This window comes from Scaptodrosophila lebanonensis, unplaced genomic scaffold (assembly GCF_003285725.1).
Source record: "Scaptodrosophila lebanonensis strain 11010-0011.00,11010-0021.00 unplaced genomic scaffold, SlebRS2 tig00000092-arrow-pilon, whole genome shotgun sequence".
In the NCBI taxonomy this organism is placed as follows: domain Eukaryota; kingdom Metazoa; phylum Arthropoda; class Insecta; order Diptera; family Drosophilidae; genus Scaptodrosophila; species Scaptodrosophila lebanonensis.
Genome location: NW_022060566.1, coordinates 480,832 through 502,341, shown reverse-complemented (window position 1 = coordinate 502,341; position 21,510 = coordinate 480,832). Strand labels below are relative to the sequence as shown.

The 21,510-nt window shown below is 40.1% G+C and overlaps 1 protein-coding gene across 1 annotated transcript in view; it reads left to right on the top strand.

The window, feature by feature from the left end:
- Positions 1-14,786: 14,786 nt before the first annotated feature.
- Positions 14,787-21,510, top strand: part of LOC115627354 (netrin-B) — a 95,303-nt gene continuing 88,579 nt past the window's right edge. Inside the window, exon 1 of the mRNA XM_030523002.1 lies at positions 14,787-16,359. Coding sequence (XP_030378862.1) covers positions 14,787-16,359 — 1,573 coding nt within the window. The remainder of the gene's footprint in view (positions 16,360-21,510) is intronic.

The following is a 21,510-nucleotide window of genomic DNA, read 5'->3' as shown; positions in this document are numbered from 1 at the left end:
TAGGCCATTAAGGCTGCGGGCGGCCGTTGCATGCTATTAGCCTGACTGCCGCATGTTGTTGTTGTTACTCTTGGTGTTTGTGTTGGTGTTGTTTTTGTTGCATCGGCCCCTCATAAATCTACAACAAGCTGCATTTAATCTGGCTTAAACACGCATTTTCTTGACAATTTCACAGTAAACTGTGCGTTAAACATGGCATCAAAATGTTAGTTGGTGTTGCTGCTGTTGTTATTTCTACACTCAACGAAAATAGTAGGTGCTTGTCTACGAATTGTTCACATAGAAGAAGCTTAGAAGAAGCAAATTAATTACTAACTCATTACATTAGTTTATTGAAATTCCTGAGAAAAACGGAAGGTGTGACCAGATTTTTCCACTTTTCCCCATTAGGTATAGAAGAAATAAATGCCAATAATTGACTATCCTTTAATTGATAACGAAGCCTTTTCCTACTACGTATTAATAATCTCTTTGAAATTGTTATTGGTTAATCAATTCATTATTTGATTTACAAATTTTCAATTTCTATTTTTAAATTTAAATTAAATTTTTAAGTTGAGCGCGTACGCAGTGCATACTAAAACAATAGATCCATTAGATGCTGCCAAAGTTGGTTTATTTTGCGAAATAGCTTGAAATATTTATGCATTTTTTGATCTCTTTTTTCGATTAAGTCTCTCTCTACACACTGCAGTTTTTTTTTCTCAGTGTACTCTTGCTGTTTGCCATACATAATTTGTTTAGCTGGAGAAAATTAATTGAGCTCGGGCCAAAACGACAGCAACAGCGGCCAACATAATTAATATGCGATTTGGGCAAACGCTCGACTGACCGGCTCGGCCACAATAAATCCACAAATGATAACGGTAAATCAAATTCAAATGCACAAACATGTGAAGCACCAAAAACCCCAGCCCCATCAGAAAAAAAGAAGAAAAAAATCATAAAAAAATTGGCCAACTGTGGGAGCCCCGCAACATTAAGGCGAAGAATTTCGGAAAGCTATTGGTTTATAAATGAAGTGCGCCCCAAAGCCCAGCCTCTAGGAAGATTGGCAGATGGCAGAGGGCGACCCCACGGGGTCGTGCATCAAACGAGTTAATGAAGCGGAAGTCCCACCCAAAAAAAAAAGAAGCGCCCAGGAACAAGCCACCATTGCGCTGCAAAGGAATGCAGAAGATGCGGAAAAAGTCGAACGATTTGACCGTTAAATTCCGCAAGTAGCCGCATTATAGAATGACAAGCTGTGTGGGTGTGGAGCTATGCTTTTAGGCCTACCTAACACACACACACACATACACACACACATACGCACAAACACACGTACAGCAACCAACTCACAACAGGCACACACAAGTAGCGGAAGCTTATTTTGTCTCTTGACCTCATTCTTCATGCTTTTCCGTTTCCGTTGTTGCTCTTACTGCTGCTGTTGTTGTTGTTCCTGCTACTGGCAAATGCTAAGTAGTTTCGCTTTTAGTGCAACACATTGTTGTTGTTGTTGTTGTTCGTATTGGTACTTCACATTTGTTTGGCTTTGATATTTGCTTGGCACTTGCAAAATCGTTTGAGCTTCGACCTAGTCCAGGGTTGACATATTAAATAGGATTGCCGTCCCTCTGTGTGTGTGTGTCTGTGTGTGTTTCTGTGTGTGTGTTTGGCCCTGGCCCGAGTCCTTGGTGCGGTTGTGCGTGGTTTGAGGGTTACGCTAGCTGGTTGTGGTTTGGCAATCAGAATATCTTTGTATTTTGTTTGCATTTGATAAGGCAAGGCGACCCTATATTTTTGGAGTTATTCCATAATCAACTGGAATAGCTATAGGAACAGTATAAGAATAGTACAAGAATTGCCCTTCCTTTTAGTATACAGAAAATATTCATTCACATCCATGGAAAACAAAGTCACATCCAATTTTAAGGACTTTAAGGAAAGTCTTCTTTCAAGTTGTTACCACTTTTGTTTCCTCATGGCATGCTTAATACATAATTTTAAAACATAGTTCTGTGCCTAAATTGTTGAAGTAATCGTATATTTTACCGATGTCACAATTAAATCATTCTACTTGCATAGAAATCAAATTCAAATCAAAATAAAGCGACAAATAATAAGCGGATCGAACGAAAAAAAGACAATTTCTCGTATTATAATTGTATTAAACAGTAGTTAAAAGGATATAGCGTTATAAGGATACAAAACAGACGCCTCTGCAGTAATACTACAGCTACTAAAACGTATTAAGTATTTAGTTGAAAGTAAATTGTAATTGCATTTCTATTTCGTAAATAAATACAAGTACGAGGTGAGGGAATGTAAATAATAGAAAAATATGCATTATAATTAAAGTATCCTTTGACATTCTTGCCTTTAATAAATATTTAATAATAGACTTAAGCTACACTATACACTGTCAAAAATATATTGATATTACTTCTGGCAAGCAATGTTTTTTGTAAATTTGTTGAAGAACCAAACTTTTGTTTCTAAAAATGAGAGAATATGGAATAGAATTGAATATCAAATCTATATATGTAGTTTAAAGTATTTGAAAATTATTTTTAGCTTTAATGTCTTTCTAAGAAAAAGAAAACAAGCTATGGTCTTTAAGGCTCAGAACATTGAAGCCCTATTTTTAAAAAATTTTATTTAGGCACTAGAACCACCAATAAACGTACATATTTGCGTTTTAGACATGTTATTCCGTTTCAAGAAAGATGCTCGCTGTTTTAAATCAGCATTAGACTCTTATTTTTAACTTTAAAATGAAACAGAGCTTTCTGTTTCCTTTTATTTAGATTTAGCGAACAATTTACAGCTGAAGATTTAAAAATTTTTAGAACAGACTGCATCGTGTTGTTAAAGCAAAAAATTAAAAAGTTGTTACATTATTTAAAGCAGGAATGTAGTTTCGGACTGTTCTGGTATGGTATAAGTCCTTGGGGTATTTTTGAAAACATTTGAAGAAAAAAATGTATTGAGTATAGGGAAAGCTTAAATGTTTGTTTTCAAACATTTTGAAACATTAAATAATGTTTGTGGGTTATAGCTACACATAAGATAGACACGATGAGATAAATCGAAAGAGACATCTCCGCTCGTTTGTTTGTCTGTATGAACAGCAAAGACTTTTGATCCATAGTAGCCAGGAACTCAAAACTTGGCATGTTTGCAGACTTATTTTATCCAAATACAGGGCGAGCTGACAGAATCAGTTTACTTCAGTTAATGGGATGTAGGGGGTGGATAGAGGTGGGTACTCGTTTTAGGGCTGGCTTAGAAATTTCAGAAAGGTTAGGCCAAAAAAAAGGAATATTTGTAGCAAGTATTGAAGGAAGCTGCACTTTGAATATGATGTGAGAAATCTGCAGATATGGAAACTACTTTATGCTTATATGTGGGACTACATCTTTATAGAAATGTTACATTTCCTTCAGTTGCGATTTTGGGCTGCTTGTCGTAATCGATTGAGGTCCCTTTGGTATTTGGTGAGACGACAATTTAGCTGTTCGGAATTTTTTGTTGCTTTTAAGAGCACAATTGAGCAATTTAGGGCACCCCAGCCGGAACTGAAGATGTTGGTTTTTGCCTTTACCGACGTACATAATTCCTAATTCTTACAGCTGCGGCCCACTAGAAACAAATTGACTCTGAATGGAGCGAAGCCCCTGGCTCACAGGTTTCCACACCACAACAACAAATTCCAACTCCATGGGGGTGCAGAATCGAACGCATATCGACAGGGGTATGGGAGGAGAGTGTGTCTCTGTGTGTGTACATTTGTATGGGTGTGTGTGTGTGTGTGTATGTGTAAGTATGTTTGTCTTTGGCAGCGGCACCCCAATGGTTCGGCAGCTTGACGCATTTTGCCTATTTACACCGACCTCGACAATGACGTCCTCTCGGTGCTGTTTACAATGCAACCAGCCAGCCAGTCAGCCAGCCAGCCAGCCATGCCGCTCTCCATGCAGCCTCCGAGGCAATTAAGTCAAACAATTGCAGCAGGAAGTCAATGGCTGCATCTTTAGCATTATCATCGTCGCAATCACAATCATCGTCATTGGAAGGCATCGTCGTCGTCGTCGTCGTCTTGTCAAGTCAATTGCTTTGCTCTGCCTTGCTTTGGTTGGCCACCAAACATTTAATTTAATGCCACGGTCTCGGTTTAAAGTAAATATTTGGTCTACGTGCCCATTACGTGATTTTCGGATAGTCAGTATTGTCGGATCGAATCGAATTGCATCGCTTCGCATCGGGTCGGATCGACTCTGTTGGTAAATGAGATGCACTTGAAATGCATTCAGAGGAACATTTCCCTCACCCTCTGCTGCTTTCCCGCTTTTCCGCCTTCCCCTTTCACACCAGCACGCCTCGCTTCACATGCTCTTCAATGACAATTCATGATACATTTTGAACCCAGGTCTTGGCATTAGTATTTCTTTGTACTCTGTATACTCGTATACTCCTATTTGTCTAGCTAGTTTGTGTGTTTATGCGCGTGTGTGTGTGTGTGTGGCTGCCTCTGTGTGCGGCCTCTCATGTAATTTTGTAATTCTGTTGATTTAATATTTCCTACAAATGAAAATGGTTATTTGATATCCTGTCATGTGCACACACAGCAAACATTTTTGCTGGCTTGGAAATTTATTTCATGCTCGTCGCTTGGCCACAAGAAATATGCATAACATTTTTTGTTCATTTAAAAAGCACACAACCACACACACACATATACTCACACACATATACTCACACATATATACTCACACTTGATATGAACATATCGCACATATACATATGTATATGTATGTGTTTAAAAGCACACCCAGTCGAAATTTGGCAAACTCCAACGTTTACAGACGATTTTCACCGAATCTTTATATTCAAAAAAAAAAAAAAAAACAATTGTTATTGAAATGGAAATTTGGAAAAGTTAAACCGAAATCGAATTCAGCTCTGGCAATCGAAAAACCACACTTTCCAGATCTAACATCTAACACTTTCCAGATCTAAGACCTTACTCAATAATGATATGGTACTTATAATAATTTGAACAAAATAAAAGTTCCTTCATCGCTTAAAGAATATTTTGGCCTAGATTGGAAAACCATTGTTATTGAAATGGAAATTTGGAAACGTTAAACCGAAATCGAATTCAGCTCTGGCAATCGAAAAACCACACTTTCCAGATCTAAGACCTTGCTCAATAATGATAGTGTACATATAATAATTTGAACAAAACAAAAGTTACTCCATAGCTTAGAGATGATTTTGGCCGAATTTATAGATTCAAAAAAAAAAAAAAAACAATTGTTATTGAAATGGAAATTTGGAAAAGTTAAACCGAAATCGATTTCAGGTCTGGCAATAGCTAATACCGTCGTTTAAGAGCTTGCTTAATAATACACGTAATAGCACTTATAATAATTTGAACAACATTAAACTTAAATCTTTCCGTTTATTATTGAATTAGAAATATGCAAAAGCTAAACTGAAATCGATTTCAACTCTGGCAATCGAAAAACCACACTTTCCAGATCATATACCGTCGTTTAAGACGTTGCCTAATAATAACAAACAAAAGCAAACAAAAGTTAATTATCAGGGTCCTCCATAGCTTAGAGAGGATTTTGGCCGCATCTATATTTTGGAAAACAATTGTTATAGAAACGGAAATATAAAATGCTAAAGTTGAACCGAATTTTTTTCAAAAGTATAATAATAGTATATAAAAGTATAATAATATTAATAGTATTATATGGAATCCCAAAATATTTTTGAATAAAACATAAGTATAAGATGGACTTTGATCAATATTTGAATGCAACCAGAACTATCAAACGATTGAGCGACAAGGAAGTGAAAATAAACTCAAAATTGAAAGATCGTGTTTAAGTAGCATTATTAAAAACAAGTGCTTCTCTTATTCTCTATTCCTAAATATGGAATTTCTAATAGAAAATGCATTGTATTATCGTTTCGTATAACTTAACAAAATTGTTAGCTTGCTGAGATTTCAAGGCCGACTGGGTATGCAGGACACAGGCCGCATTATTTTTGCGGCAGCGGACAAGCCACAAACGAAGTTAAGAGCTCCACAGTGTACGCTATAAGGACGATGCTGTGGATGTTGTTGCTTGTTGTTGTTGTTGCTTGCTGTTGTTGCTTGCTGTTGTTGCTTGTTGTTGTTGCTTGTTGCTGCTGCTTCTACTACTGTGTATATGAAATACATAAACCGTTATGCTTCGTTAAAAATGATGTACAAATCAAATGCCAGAAGCAATTTAACAACAACAACAACAACTACAACAACAGCAGCAACCACAACAGTTCGAGGTCGAAGGAGGAAAAAAAGAAGAAGAAGCAGAAACAGAAGCAGAAGCGGAAGAAGCAGCAGCAGCGAGAGTGGCTGTGAAAACCACAACAGTTGAAAAAGGCAATGAGCAAAATAAATAAATCATTTAAATGAAATATATTACACACACACACACACACACACACACGTACAGTGCCACCCACAAGGCTCATTAGAAATACATGACAGCAACAACAATACAAAATAGCAACAACAACAACAACACCAACAATAACAATAACGAGCAGTTTACTGAGCTTAGAATTCAGTGAAAATTCTGAGCATTTTTGACTGAAGAGAGAGAGAGAGAGCCGAAAAAACAAAGCATGCCAAATAAAAATTAAAATGAATTGAAAATAAAATAAAGTACACGGCAAATAAATAAAAGCAAGCTCACACACACACACACACACACATACTTGCCATCAAATACAGCTGCTACTATGAACAGCTACAGAAATGATATGCATATAGAGGTGTATGGATGTATGTGTGTATCTAACATACATGTACATATGAGAGTATATTGTATATCATGCATATGTTTATGTGTGTGTGTGTGTGTATGTGTGTGTGTATGTGCTTGGGTATATAACGTGTGCACACACAAGGCAAATTGTTTGATTTGTGCTTATGGCTGCATTTGCTGCTTGCTGTTGTTGTTGTTGTTGCTGCTGTTGTTGTTGTTGTTGTTGCTGCTGTTGTTGTTGTTGCTGTTGTAGTTGCCACTGCTGCTGCTGCTATTGTTTTGTGCAGCAACAATTTGATGCTCATTGTTTGAATTTCTTGATTGAAATTCGGCGATAAGGGTAACGAAAAAACTCAACACACACACATGGATATATATGTATATATATATACTTGGTATATAGATTTGAAAATCTTGCATGCCCGATAATCCGAACAATTAGTGTTCAGTCAATGTCCGCAATACTTAGTATCCTCATTATCGAGTCATTGAGAAAACAACAACAAACACAAACAACATAACTAATTTTATTTGATTTGTTTTACTGAATTTATAAAAGTTTTCTTTTATCAATGAGACAAATTTTGGAAAGAGAAGATCACTTTAGTGTCGTTTCATATTTTGGAACTACAAAAAGGAGTATTAAAATGTGCGTGGCACGCAAATTGTTTTATATCTAATGTAATTGCTTAAGACAGATTTTGATTCAGGTTGGAACATTTTTACATTTTCATAAAGCTCGTCGACTCCTTGTGAACTCTGATTTAAGTATAACCGAAGACCTTTAACGTAGCGTGCCAGTCCTTTCCATATCCTGTACCCGCAGGTTAAAAAGGATATAACCATTTGGTTTGTCTCGCGTATATAACAGAGAGAAGGAAGCGTCTCCATAAAGTACATTTATTCTTAATCAGCATGAAGGGAGAATTCAAATTCCGTCTGTCTGGATGATAGCCTGAATTTTAGAAACGACTGCGCCTACGTTGATCTAACTTGGTAATTAGACTCGACTAATCTCTAGGCAAAAGAAGTTTATTTTATCCCCCCCCCCCCCCCCCCACCCCACACTTTCGACAAAGCTACATTAACCATTCTTTGCACACGTCCTTCATAAATAGATCTTTAATTTGTCATTTTTCATTGACAATTCTAAAACAAGGTTTTATCAAACAAATTTCAAAGAAGGGAGTGCCCCTTCTTCTTCTTCTTTATATTTGCTTCTGAGGCGAATGTTAATTTTAAGTAAAGCGATTTCGAGGGCGGGTTTGTTCGACGGTTGGTTTTTTATATTTTTAGTTGAGCTCAATAATTTTCTTACGCTTTAGATCTGGGCTTTGAAAATGTTGGGTGTTAGGGTAATTCTGGTAAGTCTGGTAGACAGGTCTTCAAACAATGAACAGAATGCTACTTTACTGACCTATTAAATCGATAATGAAAAAGAAATGAACACGTTAATTATCTTAAGACTTTGGACATCTTACAATAATAATCAAGACCAGCCATTGGAATGGTTTGGTTATGATAATTGATAAGAAGAGGTTGATCTCCATATTATAATAATATAATAAATTATCAATATGATTCAAGATATCCAGACGAATGGTTGGACGTGTTAAAAAAAACCTTTCGAAGTCAAACAATCGAATGATATCTTAAATTAATAATGGAACCACATCTAATGCTCTACATACTCCTACCTAGTCCAAATAGCTTAGACAGTTTATAAACAACTACTAATTTGTGAGACTGTTCGCTATATAGCCGCCTGCTCTAGCAGCTGTTCATTCGACTGTTCGTTCCATCTTTTTGGGGTCGACAGTGCCGCCCACTGTTTCCAGATTGTTTGGCAACGGCCAGAACCGTTAGGCCACTGCACTGGCAATCAATCAATGCACAACCCAATGCCATTAGATGGCAACAATTGAGACCAGTGGCGTCGAGTGCGAGGCGAAGACACAAAATTGCAGCTCTGTCTGTCCGGTGGAAGGAAAGCAAGAAAGCAAGAAAGCCAGGCAGGCGATACGGACACGCCTACCTTGGCGAAGGCGTTGCCATCAAAGTGTCGGACCTCAACGAAGGCCCCGGCGTCATAATTAGACTGTGACTGTGCCTGAGCCTGTGACTGCTCTCGAACTCCCGCTGCACTTTGGCTGGCCCGAGGAGCATCTGCGACTCCGATAGTTGCGGATGAGCGAGCGCGGCTGCCATCGCCGACGGGGGTGCCTGCCAAATTAAGCAGCTCGTAAAAGTTTTGGCAAGTTTCTCTATGGGGCCCCATCCACCTAGTTGGCTCTCTTGCCGACTGCCTGGCCTCCCGCCTCCACCTCTCCTGCATCCTGACTGACCGACTGGCTGCAGCGCTGTGTCGTTAAAATAAAACCGAAAGTTTTGCCGTGGCCAGCAAAGAAAGCTACAGAAATCACAGCTGGACATCAGTACACTGGACGGCACATCTATTGGGACAAACATCAGTCTGCGAAGTTGCTGTGAAGAATATTTCTAGATCTCTCAGCGACAAATGGAATAGTTGTCGTTCGACTGTCTGAACGCCTTTTTAGTGCCAATTATAAGGTTTGAATCCATCTAACCAAGTTTTTCTTTGTATTGCTATAAAGTTGTATGTATAGAAATGATATGTCGAAACATTTTTCATACTATAAACAACTTTTTCATCTTCCAGGTAATGTTTATAATTTTAAGAAACTTGATATTTGCTTAATCTTTAAGAAACTGCAGTTCTTGAGGACAACAAAAATACAAAAACCAATTAGATTTTTTATTAAAGAATAAACCACAATTGATATTGAATTCGAATGATATAAAAACGAAATTAAAATATTATAAAACTAAATGTTCCGGCAACTAAACAATTTCATTATTATTCATCATCTAATATTAACAAAGTCTTCATTCAAATACTTTTTAGCCCAAGCATTTATATTAAAAACAATGTAAATTTGGTCATAATTCTGTATATTGTTTAATTGTAATAATAAAATAATCATATGAACAAAAGAAGCAGATAGTAGACGATTGAAAATAATCTACTAATCCGATGGAAAAGGTGAACATTTTAATTTTTCACCGACAGCTGTTTGTTTTATTTTTAACTGTACGGAGTTACTTGTTGGTTTTGGCAACATTATTTTTGTGCGTACTGTTAATGTTAAAAATGAAATTACTGCTATCGACCACTCTGCGCATTCGCTTGATTTCGCTTTTTATAAAACTGCATTGTGCGAGTAATAAACGAGTAAATAAATGCAAATAATAGCCTAGAAGGCAAGCAAAAAGGACATCTCGGGCGAGAGCGAAAAATTCGTTTGGCATGCTTTTAAGCTGAAGAGACAGAAGACTCCGTTTGGGCAAAGACTTTGTGTTGCTTGTATGTGTGTGTATTTCTATGAACTTTGCTTTGTGTGTAGTAGCTGAAGGATATTCCGAAATTAAGGACTTGAATAATCAAGTATGGGGAAACACACATACTAGTGCCAGCATTTGGCTTTTGCACAAATTTGTCAAAATACATCTGAGGCTTAGTGTGTGTCTGATTGGGGATTGGGGCGACCGAAGCTGAAACTGAAACTGAAATTGTGGCTGTGTGGAGCTATTGGGAGTGAGTGCGGAGAGCGGGCGGGGGGAGGGGTTGACGACTGATGTGTGTGTGTGTGTGTGTGTGTGTGTGTGGCTGGGCCGAGCAATTCCGTAAACAAATGAAATTAAAATTCCATTACGAGTGCGCTCTGAACCCTACTCAAAAAAACACACACACACACAAATATACAGAGACAGAGGGAGAGGGAGAGAGGGAGAAAGAGCGAGAGGGGCAGACGGAGAGGCCAAATACGAGACGTGCAGGAGCTTCAAGTCCAGAGCCCACAGTCCGCGCCAGACAAGCGTCGAGTGCGCAGGGGGAAGGGGGACACACACACACACGCATATAAATATTTATAAACAATCTACGACTGGCAAATGCAAAGGCAGGCTACAAATCCGTTATAAATAAAACATAACGAGCAGCCTCTATTATTATTGTTGTTGTTGTTGCTGCTGCTGCTACTGCTCAAGAGACCAAAAAAATAAGAAATAAAAAAAAAACAAGAAAAAGAAAATTAAGCAAGCACTTGAAACATTGTGTGAGCGACGCACGAAAACAAACAGCGCGTAAAACCTTAAACGTAACTGAAACCGAAATGAGTGAGAATAATAATAAGAGTTGAAGAAAAAATAACACAACACACACACACACACACATAGAAAGAGAAAAATGTCAAAAACAATAAATCAAAAGCCCAACATGCAGCCAAGCCAAGGCAGGAGCTGAGCAGAGAAGAGAAGAGAAGAGCAGCGCAGACCTCAACTGAACTCAACTCAACTCAACTCTTGGGCAGTCAAACGGAAGCGCTGCGGTCCAGCAAGGAAGTGTGGGAGGGGGAAGGGGGGAGGGGGAGGGGTCGATGGAGCGCATGTTGCACGTCGCGACCTCAAAAGGTAACAACAATTGAAGTGGGTATTGCTTCAACAAATTGCAGACGTGCACAGGTCAGCTCGTCTTGTGTGGAGGGGGAGAAGGAGGGGCAGGGCCAGCGGCTTATTTTGTAAACAAAAAGGAGGGGGTGGTGGTGTGTGTGGGGGGGGGGAGGGGGAGGAGAGGGCAGCAGCGCCTGTGGCTCTTGAGGAACATGTCGCTCGCGGCAACTTCGGCATTAGCGGTTGCGCACGCGCACTCATTGGGGGGTTCTTCCTCTTCTTCTGCCACTCGCTCTTCTTCCTCTGCGCGTATTCCTGTCGTCGTTGTTGTTCTTGTTGTTGTTGTTGTTGTTGTAGCAATTCTTGGTGCCGTGGCGTCTGCGACTGCTTTGTTGGCTTTGTTGCCCATACAGTAATCGACATAACTATGCGGACAAAAATGTTGAGCGAATTCACAAAACAAATACATAATTGTGAAATAATTTATTTGTAAATTTTAATACCGATCGCACAAACTAAACTTCCTCTCCTCTATCGACCCATCTCCCTACTAAGTCACACATAATACAAAATCCGAATGCCAATGTTCTTCCATTTTAATTTGCTGATTGTCCATTGGAACAGATTGGAAATATAAAACATCTGTTACAAAAATAAAAAAGTTTCCTTTTAATATTATTTTAAAATTCTCAAATTATTGTCTTCTTTTATTTAATGAAATCCCCAATTTCAAAACTAATGCTGCAAGTATTTGAATAATATAGGTATATATAAAAAACTGTTCTATAGCATCCCTTATAAATACACTTCTAGAATCTAGATACCAATATTTAATATTGTAAAATTTTCAGATCGCACAAATAAATATTCGTAAAGTTTTTTGCAGCAAATTTGAAAGCTATTTTCAAAACGACTTAAAATTGATAACTTTTTAGCCAATTGGCTAGTAATTCGCACACGCTAGAGCCACAATGTATATCCTTGCTGTACTCAGGTTAGGCTTCGTGCTTAGCAATTAAATGAAGTGCAAAAAGTCTCTATACGAATCGAACTCAATCGAATTTAAAAGGATTTTAAAAGTGCTGTGTTAACATTAAAGAAATATTAAAAAGAGTTACAATATTGGTAGTACAAATAATCACATTGATAAAAAAATATGTGAATTAATGCGAAAGAAATTCAAGAGAGTTAACCTGAAATAATTAAGTATTAAAATATACTTTTCCAACAGAATTCTTGCATTTTCTTGCAAAAGCCAGTTGTCAGTTGACAAAGGCGTGTGCATACTTGTGCCTGCCAGTGTGTGGCTGTGTGCCGCAGCATATTGGTCCGCAGATTGTGTCTTATGAATGGCAGGGAATGGAAGATGGAACTGTAGGACGGGCAGATGAGTAGCCGTAGGTAGCCGTCATGACAGCGGAAGTTTTGAAAGCGAGCGCGCACAAAACGAGGTTATGGCATAAATGGAGTGTCTTTGTTTTTTGCATCTCGTTGATTGAGTTGACAAGCGAAAAGTTGGGCCTCAGATCCATGGTTGGTGAAATCGCCGGATCGCCGAGATCGGCGAGTTTCCTGCGCATCATAAATCAGCGACATACATACACGGGGCAATGACCAAAAAAAGGCGCCTAATCAAAACTAGTTTGGACCATTAGTAACAATTTGTATTGGGCAGGTTGCCAAAAACCAAAACCATAAAAAAATATGTATGTAAATTGGTAATAACAATATTGAAGACGTTTTCAATGAATCTGATTCAAATGTACGAGTATATGTGCAGGTTGCGACAATAATGGGCTAACATAATCTTAAATACTATGTTTGTAGAAGAAATCAACTGAAGATGGTAATTCCTATATAACAAGTCATGTTGCCAAGCTCATTCATTCTTCCAGCTAGAACGCACTGTTGCCGGCAACATTTGTTAGCAGCACTCTGTGTTGCTGGCAGATGCTGCTGCGACAATTTGTGGAACGCAGGCACAAAACCTACATCCACAAAACTGAAGAGCCGGCTGGCAAGCCGGACAAATATAACAACAACAACAATGCAGCCAGCGTGCCAGAACGAGAGCGAACAGCGTGACAAGTGAGAGAGGGAGAGGGAGGGTTGCGAGCAAGTTGCAATCCACAAAGGCAAAACAGAGATGCTGTGTCGCTGGCTGCTTGGCTGCTTGACTGCTTGCTTCATGGCATTCAGTATCGAACAAACGTTTGCCAGGTGCAGAACGACGCAGACGCGTTAGCGCATAGAAAACAGTAAACGCAACAACAACAGCTACGAGGTGTTGAAACCTACGTACATTTTTTTTTGCTTTTTTTTGGGTGCCTAACCAATAACAGCAGTGTCAGTGGCAACATATTCAAGAGCATGTGCAACATTTGTCGCTGCAACATAGCGTAACGACAGCAGCAGCAACAATAATAACAACAGCAACAACATTGAGCAGTGAGTGGTGAATTCAGCTGCAACTGAAACTGAAACTCAACATAATTATCACAGCATACATTTGAGCTGCTAATTTGAATTTCGGGAAGCCAGGCGACAGAACAACGCTGGCCGTTGAACGAGTTGGTACGTGTGGCCGCGTGTTGCTGTCCAACAATAGCCAACAACACTAAATTTATAAATCAAAATCAAACAAGTGACAAGTGTGCGACGAGCTAGCGAGCGAGCGAGAAAGACAAACAGAGACAGACAGACAGAGAGAGAGAGAAAGAGCGGCAGCTGTTGCATTTATTTGGCCGTGGCAGACAAAGTGACATCGTTTTATTACCTGAACGGCCGCCAATTAGAAAGAAGTTCGGTCTCCGCAGGTATTATTCAAATATCGACTGTGAAAAGACTTCAAAATACCGCTGCATGTTTGGCAGACAAACTGACGCCGTTGTCGTCGAATCGAGTCGAGTTGAGTCGAGTCGCAACGAAACGAAACGAAACTCGCGCGTGTAATGTGTTTTGTGTAATTTTTGTTGTTTTTGTTTTTGTGTCGTGACGATCCCTTCCTGCTTCACCGACGGAGATCCTCGTGCGAGTGCGTGTCCGTGTGTGCGTGTGCGTGCGAACCGGCGTGCCAAGCCAACACAAAACAGAAAATACAGAAAATACAGAAAAAACAGAAAACAGAAAACAACAAACAAGTAAACAAAGCAAACAAAGCAAACAATCGAAGAACAGAGACACAGAGGCGCAGAGGCACAGACCTGAAGTGAAGCGTTTAACGAGCCAAGGCGGCGGTGGCGGCGTCGTCCGACAGCCGCAGGCTAAAGTGTGGATGCCACAAAACCTTTAAGCCTTGCCACAGCTAGTCAATTAGCGACAACAACAACAACGAGCAGAATCACATTGAACATTGAAGGCGGCCCGGCCCGACTATTTAATTAAAAACGTGAAATTCCATTAGAATATACATTTGTTGAGGTCGTAAGGAGTCCAGCGGAGTCCAGAGTACTTAGCCAGCCAGCCTTTGCCTGCGGCCTTTGTACGTCTCGTTCCGCCACCATGACCAGGCAGCTGTGGGTTCCACTCGGTTTGCTGTGGTGCTGCTGTGGGTGGCTTCTCGGCGGCCTCTGCGCCGCCATCAGCGCCAATGATCCGTGCTATTTTGAGGGGAAGCCGCGAAAATGTTTGCCCAGTTTCGTGAATGCCGCATATGGGAATCCGGTGCAGGCCTCCAGCATTTGTGGTGCTCAGCAGCCGGAACGCTTCTGTGAGCTGAATCGGGATGGCAGTGTCGGGGAGTGTCGGGTGTGCGATAATTCCAAATTGGAGCAACGATTCGCTGCCAATGCGCTAACCGATCTCAACAATCCCAGCAATGTCACCTGCTGGCGTTCGGCCAGTGTGCCCGTACCGCATGATTTGGACACCGCACCGCCGGACAATGTGACCCTAACCCTGTCGCTGGGTAAGAAATATGAGCTGACCTACATAAGTCTATCGTTTTGTCCGCGCGCCCCACGTCCCGACTCCCTGGCCATCTACAAGAGCTCAGACTTTGGCCAGACCTGGCAACCCTTCCAATTCTACAGTTCCCAATGCCAGAAGTTCTACGGGCGACCAGATCGTGCCAAGATCAGCAAATTCAATGAGCAGGAGGCCCGTTGCATGAACTCCCAACACGATGGCGCCGGCACTCAGCGGTTCGCCTTCAATACCCTTGAGGGCAGACCGTCGGCCAACGACCTGGACTCGTCGCTGGTGTTGCAGGACTGGGTGACAGCCACAGACATACGCGTTGTCTTCCACAGACTGGAGCTGCCCCAGCAGCTGCTGCTGTCCCGCGAGAAGGCGAACAAGGCCAATGCGAATAGTTTCAGTGACGAGATGACGGGCAGCCAGGAGGACTTGGATGGCCACGATGATGACGAGGATGATGAGTACGACTACAATTTGCAGGACAACGACAGCGCCGCCTACGACGAGGACTACGAGGAGCCCAAGAAGCACCTCGAACTCGACGATGACCTCCATCTCGACTATGCCAATGATGGTCATCTGGGCAGTGGGGTCCAGACATCCGATATGAAGCGCGAGAAGAAGCAGAAGGGCAGCGTCTATGAGAAACACTTTCAGAGCAAGCAGGCGGCGGCAGCAGCAGCGGCTGCGGCAGCGGCGGCGGCGGCAGCAGCAACCACAACCACCGTGGCTGCCAAAAGCACTTCTCCGCCCACAAAGGCGTCCAAGCCGGTGGCCGGCGCAGCCTCCACTTCGATGCAACAGCTCCTCTCTATCTCCCAGCATTACGCCGTCTCCGATTTTGCTGTCGGCGGTCGTTGCAAGTGCAACGGACATGCCTCCGAGTGCATTGCCACTGTTCTGCCTGGCAACAGCAATAACAACAACAACGCCTATTCCAACGACGCCGATGATGGCCACGACGACGACGGCGGACATGGTGGCTTCGGGCGCCTCTCTTCCCCGCTAGGCGGCTCTCTGCAACTGAACGCCAAGCTGGCCATGACCTGCGCCTGCAAACACAATACAGCCGGACCCGAATGCGAACGCTGCAAGCCCTTCTACTTCGATCGACCCTGGGGACGAGCCACAGACAACGACGCCAACGAATGCAAAAGTGAGTACACTCCAAAATTCCTAGCCAAGATCGAATAAACTGTCTCTAAAGAGATGCTAATGCCAAGGTATAGTTCTCCCATGTGGATAAACAAATGTCAGCAAATACTTGGATGATGAACTAGAACTCTGATCTCTGTATATATAAGGAATATCAGTTAGAGAGCTGCTGCATAAATTATATTAGAAAACTACTAAAGAAAACAAGTTTTCAGATAAAATGGTTCGAGATTGAAAGCTCTGTATAATAAACAGTTTAAGATGACGAACTATTTCAAGTTATAGAAGACTATGCATCCCCTAAGATATGGGAAAAAATAGTAGGGAAGAAAATTAATGAATAACAGCTATATCATAATTTGTAATACTGTTCAAGAGTAATGAAAAAATGGCTGAAGATTTGAGATTGAAAGCCCTGTAACTTGCTTTATAAGTGAAAGATGACGAAACAGTCAAGATATAGCCGAAGGGCAAATAATACAGGTATTCCCCCACCGGGTCGGAGGCGTTAATTAGATATTATTGTAATTTGATTAGATTTCCCCTTCTTAGGCTTTTCTAGCTTATAAGATGCTTTTTATAATTTTTATATACTATTTCCTATGTCGACAGTCAATGTTTGTTGACATAAATAAATAAACAAATAAAAAAAAATATAAGTATCTCCCATAAGCGATAGAGAATGAGAAATATATAAGACGTGTTTTACAATACTGAAATGGAAAGCCTTCATTCATTAATAACACTTTATGATTCTTATTATACTCTAAATTTTATGATCACGCGATTCGAAAGCTTAATTTTGAAAGCACCGCTTTAAAATTAGGAATTATTACTTAAAAAATGGCAAGACATCATTCATTAATAACATTTTATGATTCTTACAAGAGTCTGCATTTTTAATCACGCGATTGCCGAGCGTAATTATTGAACAGTTCCATTTGCAATTTAGTTCAAATAAAAAAGGGACAATTAATTGAAAACTAAATAAAAACAAACACAAATCTATTCAAATTAAATCATAACATAACATTCGAATTAATTTGAAAACCCTTTGCTCAAACGACATAATTTTTTTAATTTAATTTAATTTTTAAAAATCAAAGCTAACGATTCGAATATATTGCTGTGTTTTTTTTTTTTTAGCCTAATAAGCATTTTGTTGGCAAAAGCTATTCCTAATAAATATGTTGTATTCTAAAACAATGAAAATCTAATTGCCTTCTTATACTAGAGCGGAAAAAGTGTTTGGGAATTAAAAAATATTCTATTTACATTTTACCACACAAATTTCAAAAAAAAAAAAAAATGGATACGATATAGTTCTCCAAAATCTAAAGAGCTGCAGAATTTAAATGTTTTAAATGCATTTACTTGAAACAAATACTGTGAAAACTCTCGTAATGGAGACCTCTCTTAGGTGGGCACTTTTTCTAGAACATTTGGTCCGCTTCAGCGGACACTCCCATGGGACGAACAAAAGTTGGTCGACCTAGAGTTTTCACTCTTTATTTTCCAACTTTTTAATCCCAGAACTTGAGGGCAGTTATAGTCCGATAGATTATTTTAAAACGTAAGCAAGTCGGCAGACAATTATTGAGTTCGGCTCTGAACTTTTTAAAAATCGAATCGCTTTCACAAACGAATTTCCTGGGCCTTTATTTTTTATTTTATTTATTTATTTATTTGTTTATAAAGTCCTAGTACGACAATAAGATTTCTTATAAATTAATGTACTAGTCAAGAGAATGATTTCGTATAGCTTTCTTGAAATTCTTGCAAGCAATTAGAACCTAATAAAGGGGCATAAAAATCGAAAGCCCTTGGACAATCCTTCAAAGGCTTGCTCTGCATGCAGAGCCACTTTATCAGTCAACTCTGGAGAAGATGCCTTGCCATCTGTATGGGTGGATGGGTGTTGGCGTGTGTGTGTGTGTTTTTTTGTGTGTGCCTGCCTGTGTTCTGGCTCTATTCAATTGCATTCATTGTGCTGTGCATGTGTGTGGCTCTAAAAAGCGATCCAAGTCCGACACCCGCTATCGAGCGCACAATGAACTCAGTTCAATGCATTCGTTGTTGGTCATTGGCAAACACCCGTTTGCCCCTTGCCCCCTTGCGCCCCCCTCCTGCCACCACCCCTTTGATGGTGCATTCTTCTCATTTCGTTTGTCGCACATTTTTTGTGTTTTATTCGCACGAACACTTTGAACACTTGAACGGTACATTTGAATGCTTCGCCCCACCCACACACCTCGGCATACACTTGGATTGCTAGCAGAGTTCCATTCTCCACCCCCCCCCCCCCTTCCCTTCCCCCTTCACTTCACTTCCCTGCCCCCTAATCTGGTCATATTTGTTGTCAAAGTCAGCAGGTCATTTATGCCATGCCGGGCTATCTGGCTAGAAGGAGAAGAAAGCGACCGCTGGGTGGATGGGTGGAGGGGGTGGGGAGTGGAGGGGAGTGATGGCGAGTGTTGCTGCCCACCCACGCCCACCTCAGCTAACAAACCAATTATTTGTTGTTGGCCTTAGCAACTCCGCACCTTGCCAGCAGGTCTTGGTATTGCACTTGGTAGTGGTATTGGTCTTGGTCTTACTCTTGGCCTGGCCCGCCCTCCTGTCCTATTTTTGCCTCGAACAGACAACGGGCAATAAATTACTAACGATTAACTTTTTGTGCGGCATGCGTCTGGGACTGGCGTCTGGGGACCGGGGACATGGGACCGGGGACAGGGGACCGGGGACAGGGGACTGCACGCTGCCAAACACTGAGGATAAGGTAGACTGGGCACTCAGAAAATTAATCAAAGAATGTACAAACGAGTCTAAGTATAGTTGTAGTTTGCCACCCACAGAAGAATTGGGAAAGAGCGTGTGTGTGTGTGTGTGTGTGTGTGTGTGTGTGTGTGTGTGTGTGTGTGTGTGTGTGTGTGTGTGTGTGTCACACATGGTCAGCATTTGATGTGCAGGTCGACCCCATTGACAGTCGAAAACAGCCCGCAAAGGTCAGTGGCAGGCAACGTCATTGACCGACCAATCGACCGACCGACCGACGCATACAAATGTTGCAACTAATGTCCAGATCTGTGGCAGCACTTCGTCGGCCACCGAACGCTGCTCAAAATGCAAATGTTCAGTTGAGATTTTGTGGCCAAATCACATGGGACCCAGTAACGATAATGGCATGTCGTTACAGATACAAGTATATAGCTCGAAACGAGCACAAAATCTGCAGTTGATTACGCTAGCATGGGCGGCCCGGTAATCGTCTACATTTCTAATAAGCTGCACTTTCCACATTCCTTTTCATTCCAAGTGGAAAGAGCATTTGGGTTTTTATGCGTTACAAATGGAGCGTGAATTGAAAGTCCGAAAGAATGATTTTTTGTCCGTCTGTATGAACATTGAGAACTTTTGAAACATAACACCTATGTACATGTAATTTTGTCTTATCCAAATAAAAGTTAATTTAACATAAAATATTAAATTAAATACAAACATCACAACCTAAAAAAAATTACACAAAATAATAAATAAAATTCTTGCATATTCTGCTAAAAAAAAAAAATTAAAAGAAAACCACCTCAACATTTAATCCTGAAACTAATTCACTTTCTTCTTCTGCAAAATCACGTTAATAGAAAACCATAACCTAATTATTGAATGTAGCTGATATAGAAGTGTTGAAATTCTTTCTGAATCCTCTTCAAATCGGTGGTCTGTAATATAGTTTCTGTCAAACGAACGATTGGCGCATTTAAGTTTATTTCTGTTGATAGTGGTTCTATTCGTTTTCTAAAATATTAATGGGAATTTCAAGTGTATTTCGCACAAAAAAGTTATGAAATGTTAAATAACATATGAAACAATTGTCTTCTAAAAATATGTTATATTTATCAGGGACTGTAATCATTAAAAGTTTCATTAAACAAGTTATAAAGTAGTGATTACTTTTTATTATTCATTGATTTGCTCAAAATATTTTTAGGTCTAATTTACAACTCAACCGGTAATAATTATTTTTGAGCCAAACAAATAAATAACCCACAAATAAAGGATTATTCCTGGGTCATAGATTAAAATAACAACAAACAAAAAAACAATTTAAAAAGTGCGATTAAGTTTTAATTGAAAAGTTTTTGATAGAGCTATGTAGGTTCTTTTTTATGAAACATTTCTGTACAGGACTTAAGATTCTATTTAGTACACAAATTAAATGAAAATAATCGCTATTTAGAATTTAACTTTCTACCCCACCTTTTGCCTTTAATGCATAGTATTTGAACTCTAATATATATTTCAAGGTATAATAACAATAAATTAAATAATATTTCCCAATTTACACAATTAATCTGCATTTCATTTCATAAAGTTGTTTTCTTTAGTTGCAAAAAATATATCTATAAATGAAATTTGTAAGCATTTTATATTTTATTTTAACTACAACTCGTTGTTGATTAACGATTTCCCAGCTACTATTTTATGTCTGTTTGGGATACGGTTTAGTAAAGTCCTTTCAATTTGTCGACACAGGTATGCAAAAATGTAAACTTGAAGAAGGCATAACTTTTGTAAATATTTGAAATATTAAGTCACGATTATTGTTTTAAATAGCATTGACATTATTGTTAAAAGCTAGTACTTTAAGCAAAGCTCCTAGTCCTAGGTCTGTTAGCGAGATTAGTTTGGGGACGGAACAGGCTCTGTCTTTCCCGCTCGCTGGATAAGCCGGCAGTGTCCTTTTCCCAATTTTTGTGGCGCAGCTTTGACAAAAGCGTTGAACAAATTCCGCAATGCATTGCCGCGGAAAACGAGAAACGAAATGGAACGAAAAAATTAATTTAACACGTAAGTCGCGACGCTTTAGTCCTAAGCCTTGTAGCTTATATTTGAATTGGTCTTTGCGGCTAGTCCTGTGGTCGCTCCTAGCAGTTGCCAGTCGGACTCGTACAAATCCGATGGTTGGCTTCATTTCAAATGCAAGTGATAAAAATATTTATGTTGGACACGGGGCCGAGGCGAGCAATGCGGCCATCTATTATAAGCCAGGAAAAGTGTGGCAGGCGAGCTGGCGGGCAGGGAGGGGGATTGGCGGAAGTCCGAGCTGATTGCTTCAAGTGTTGGCCATCCTGGCCGACCATCCTGACCATCC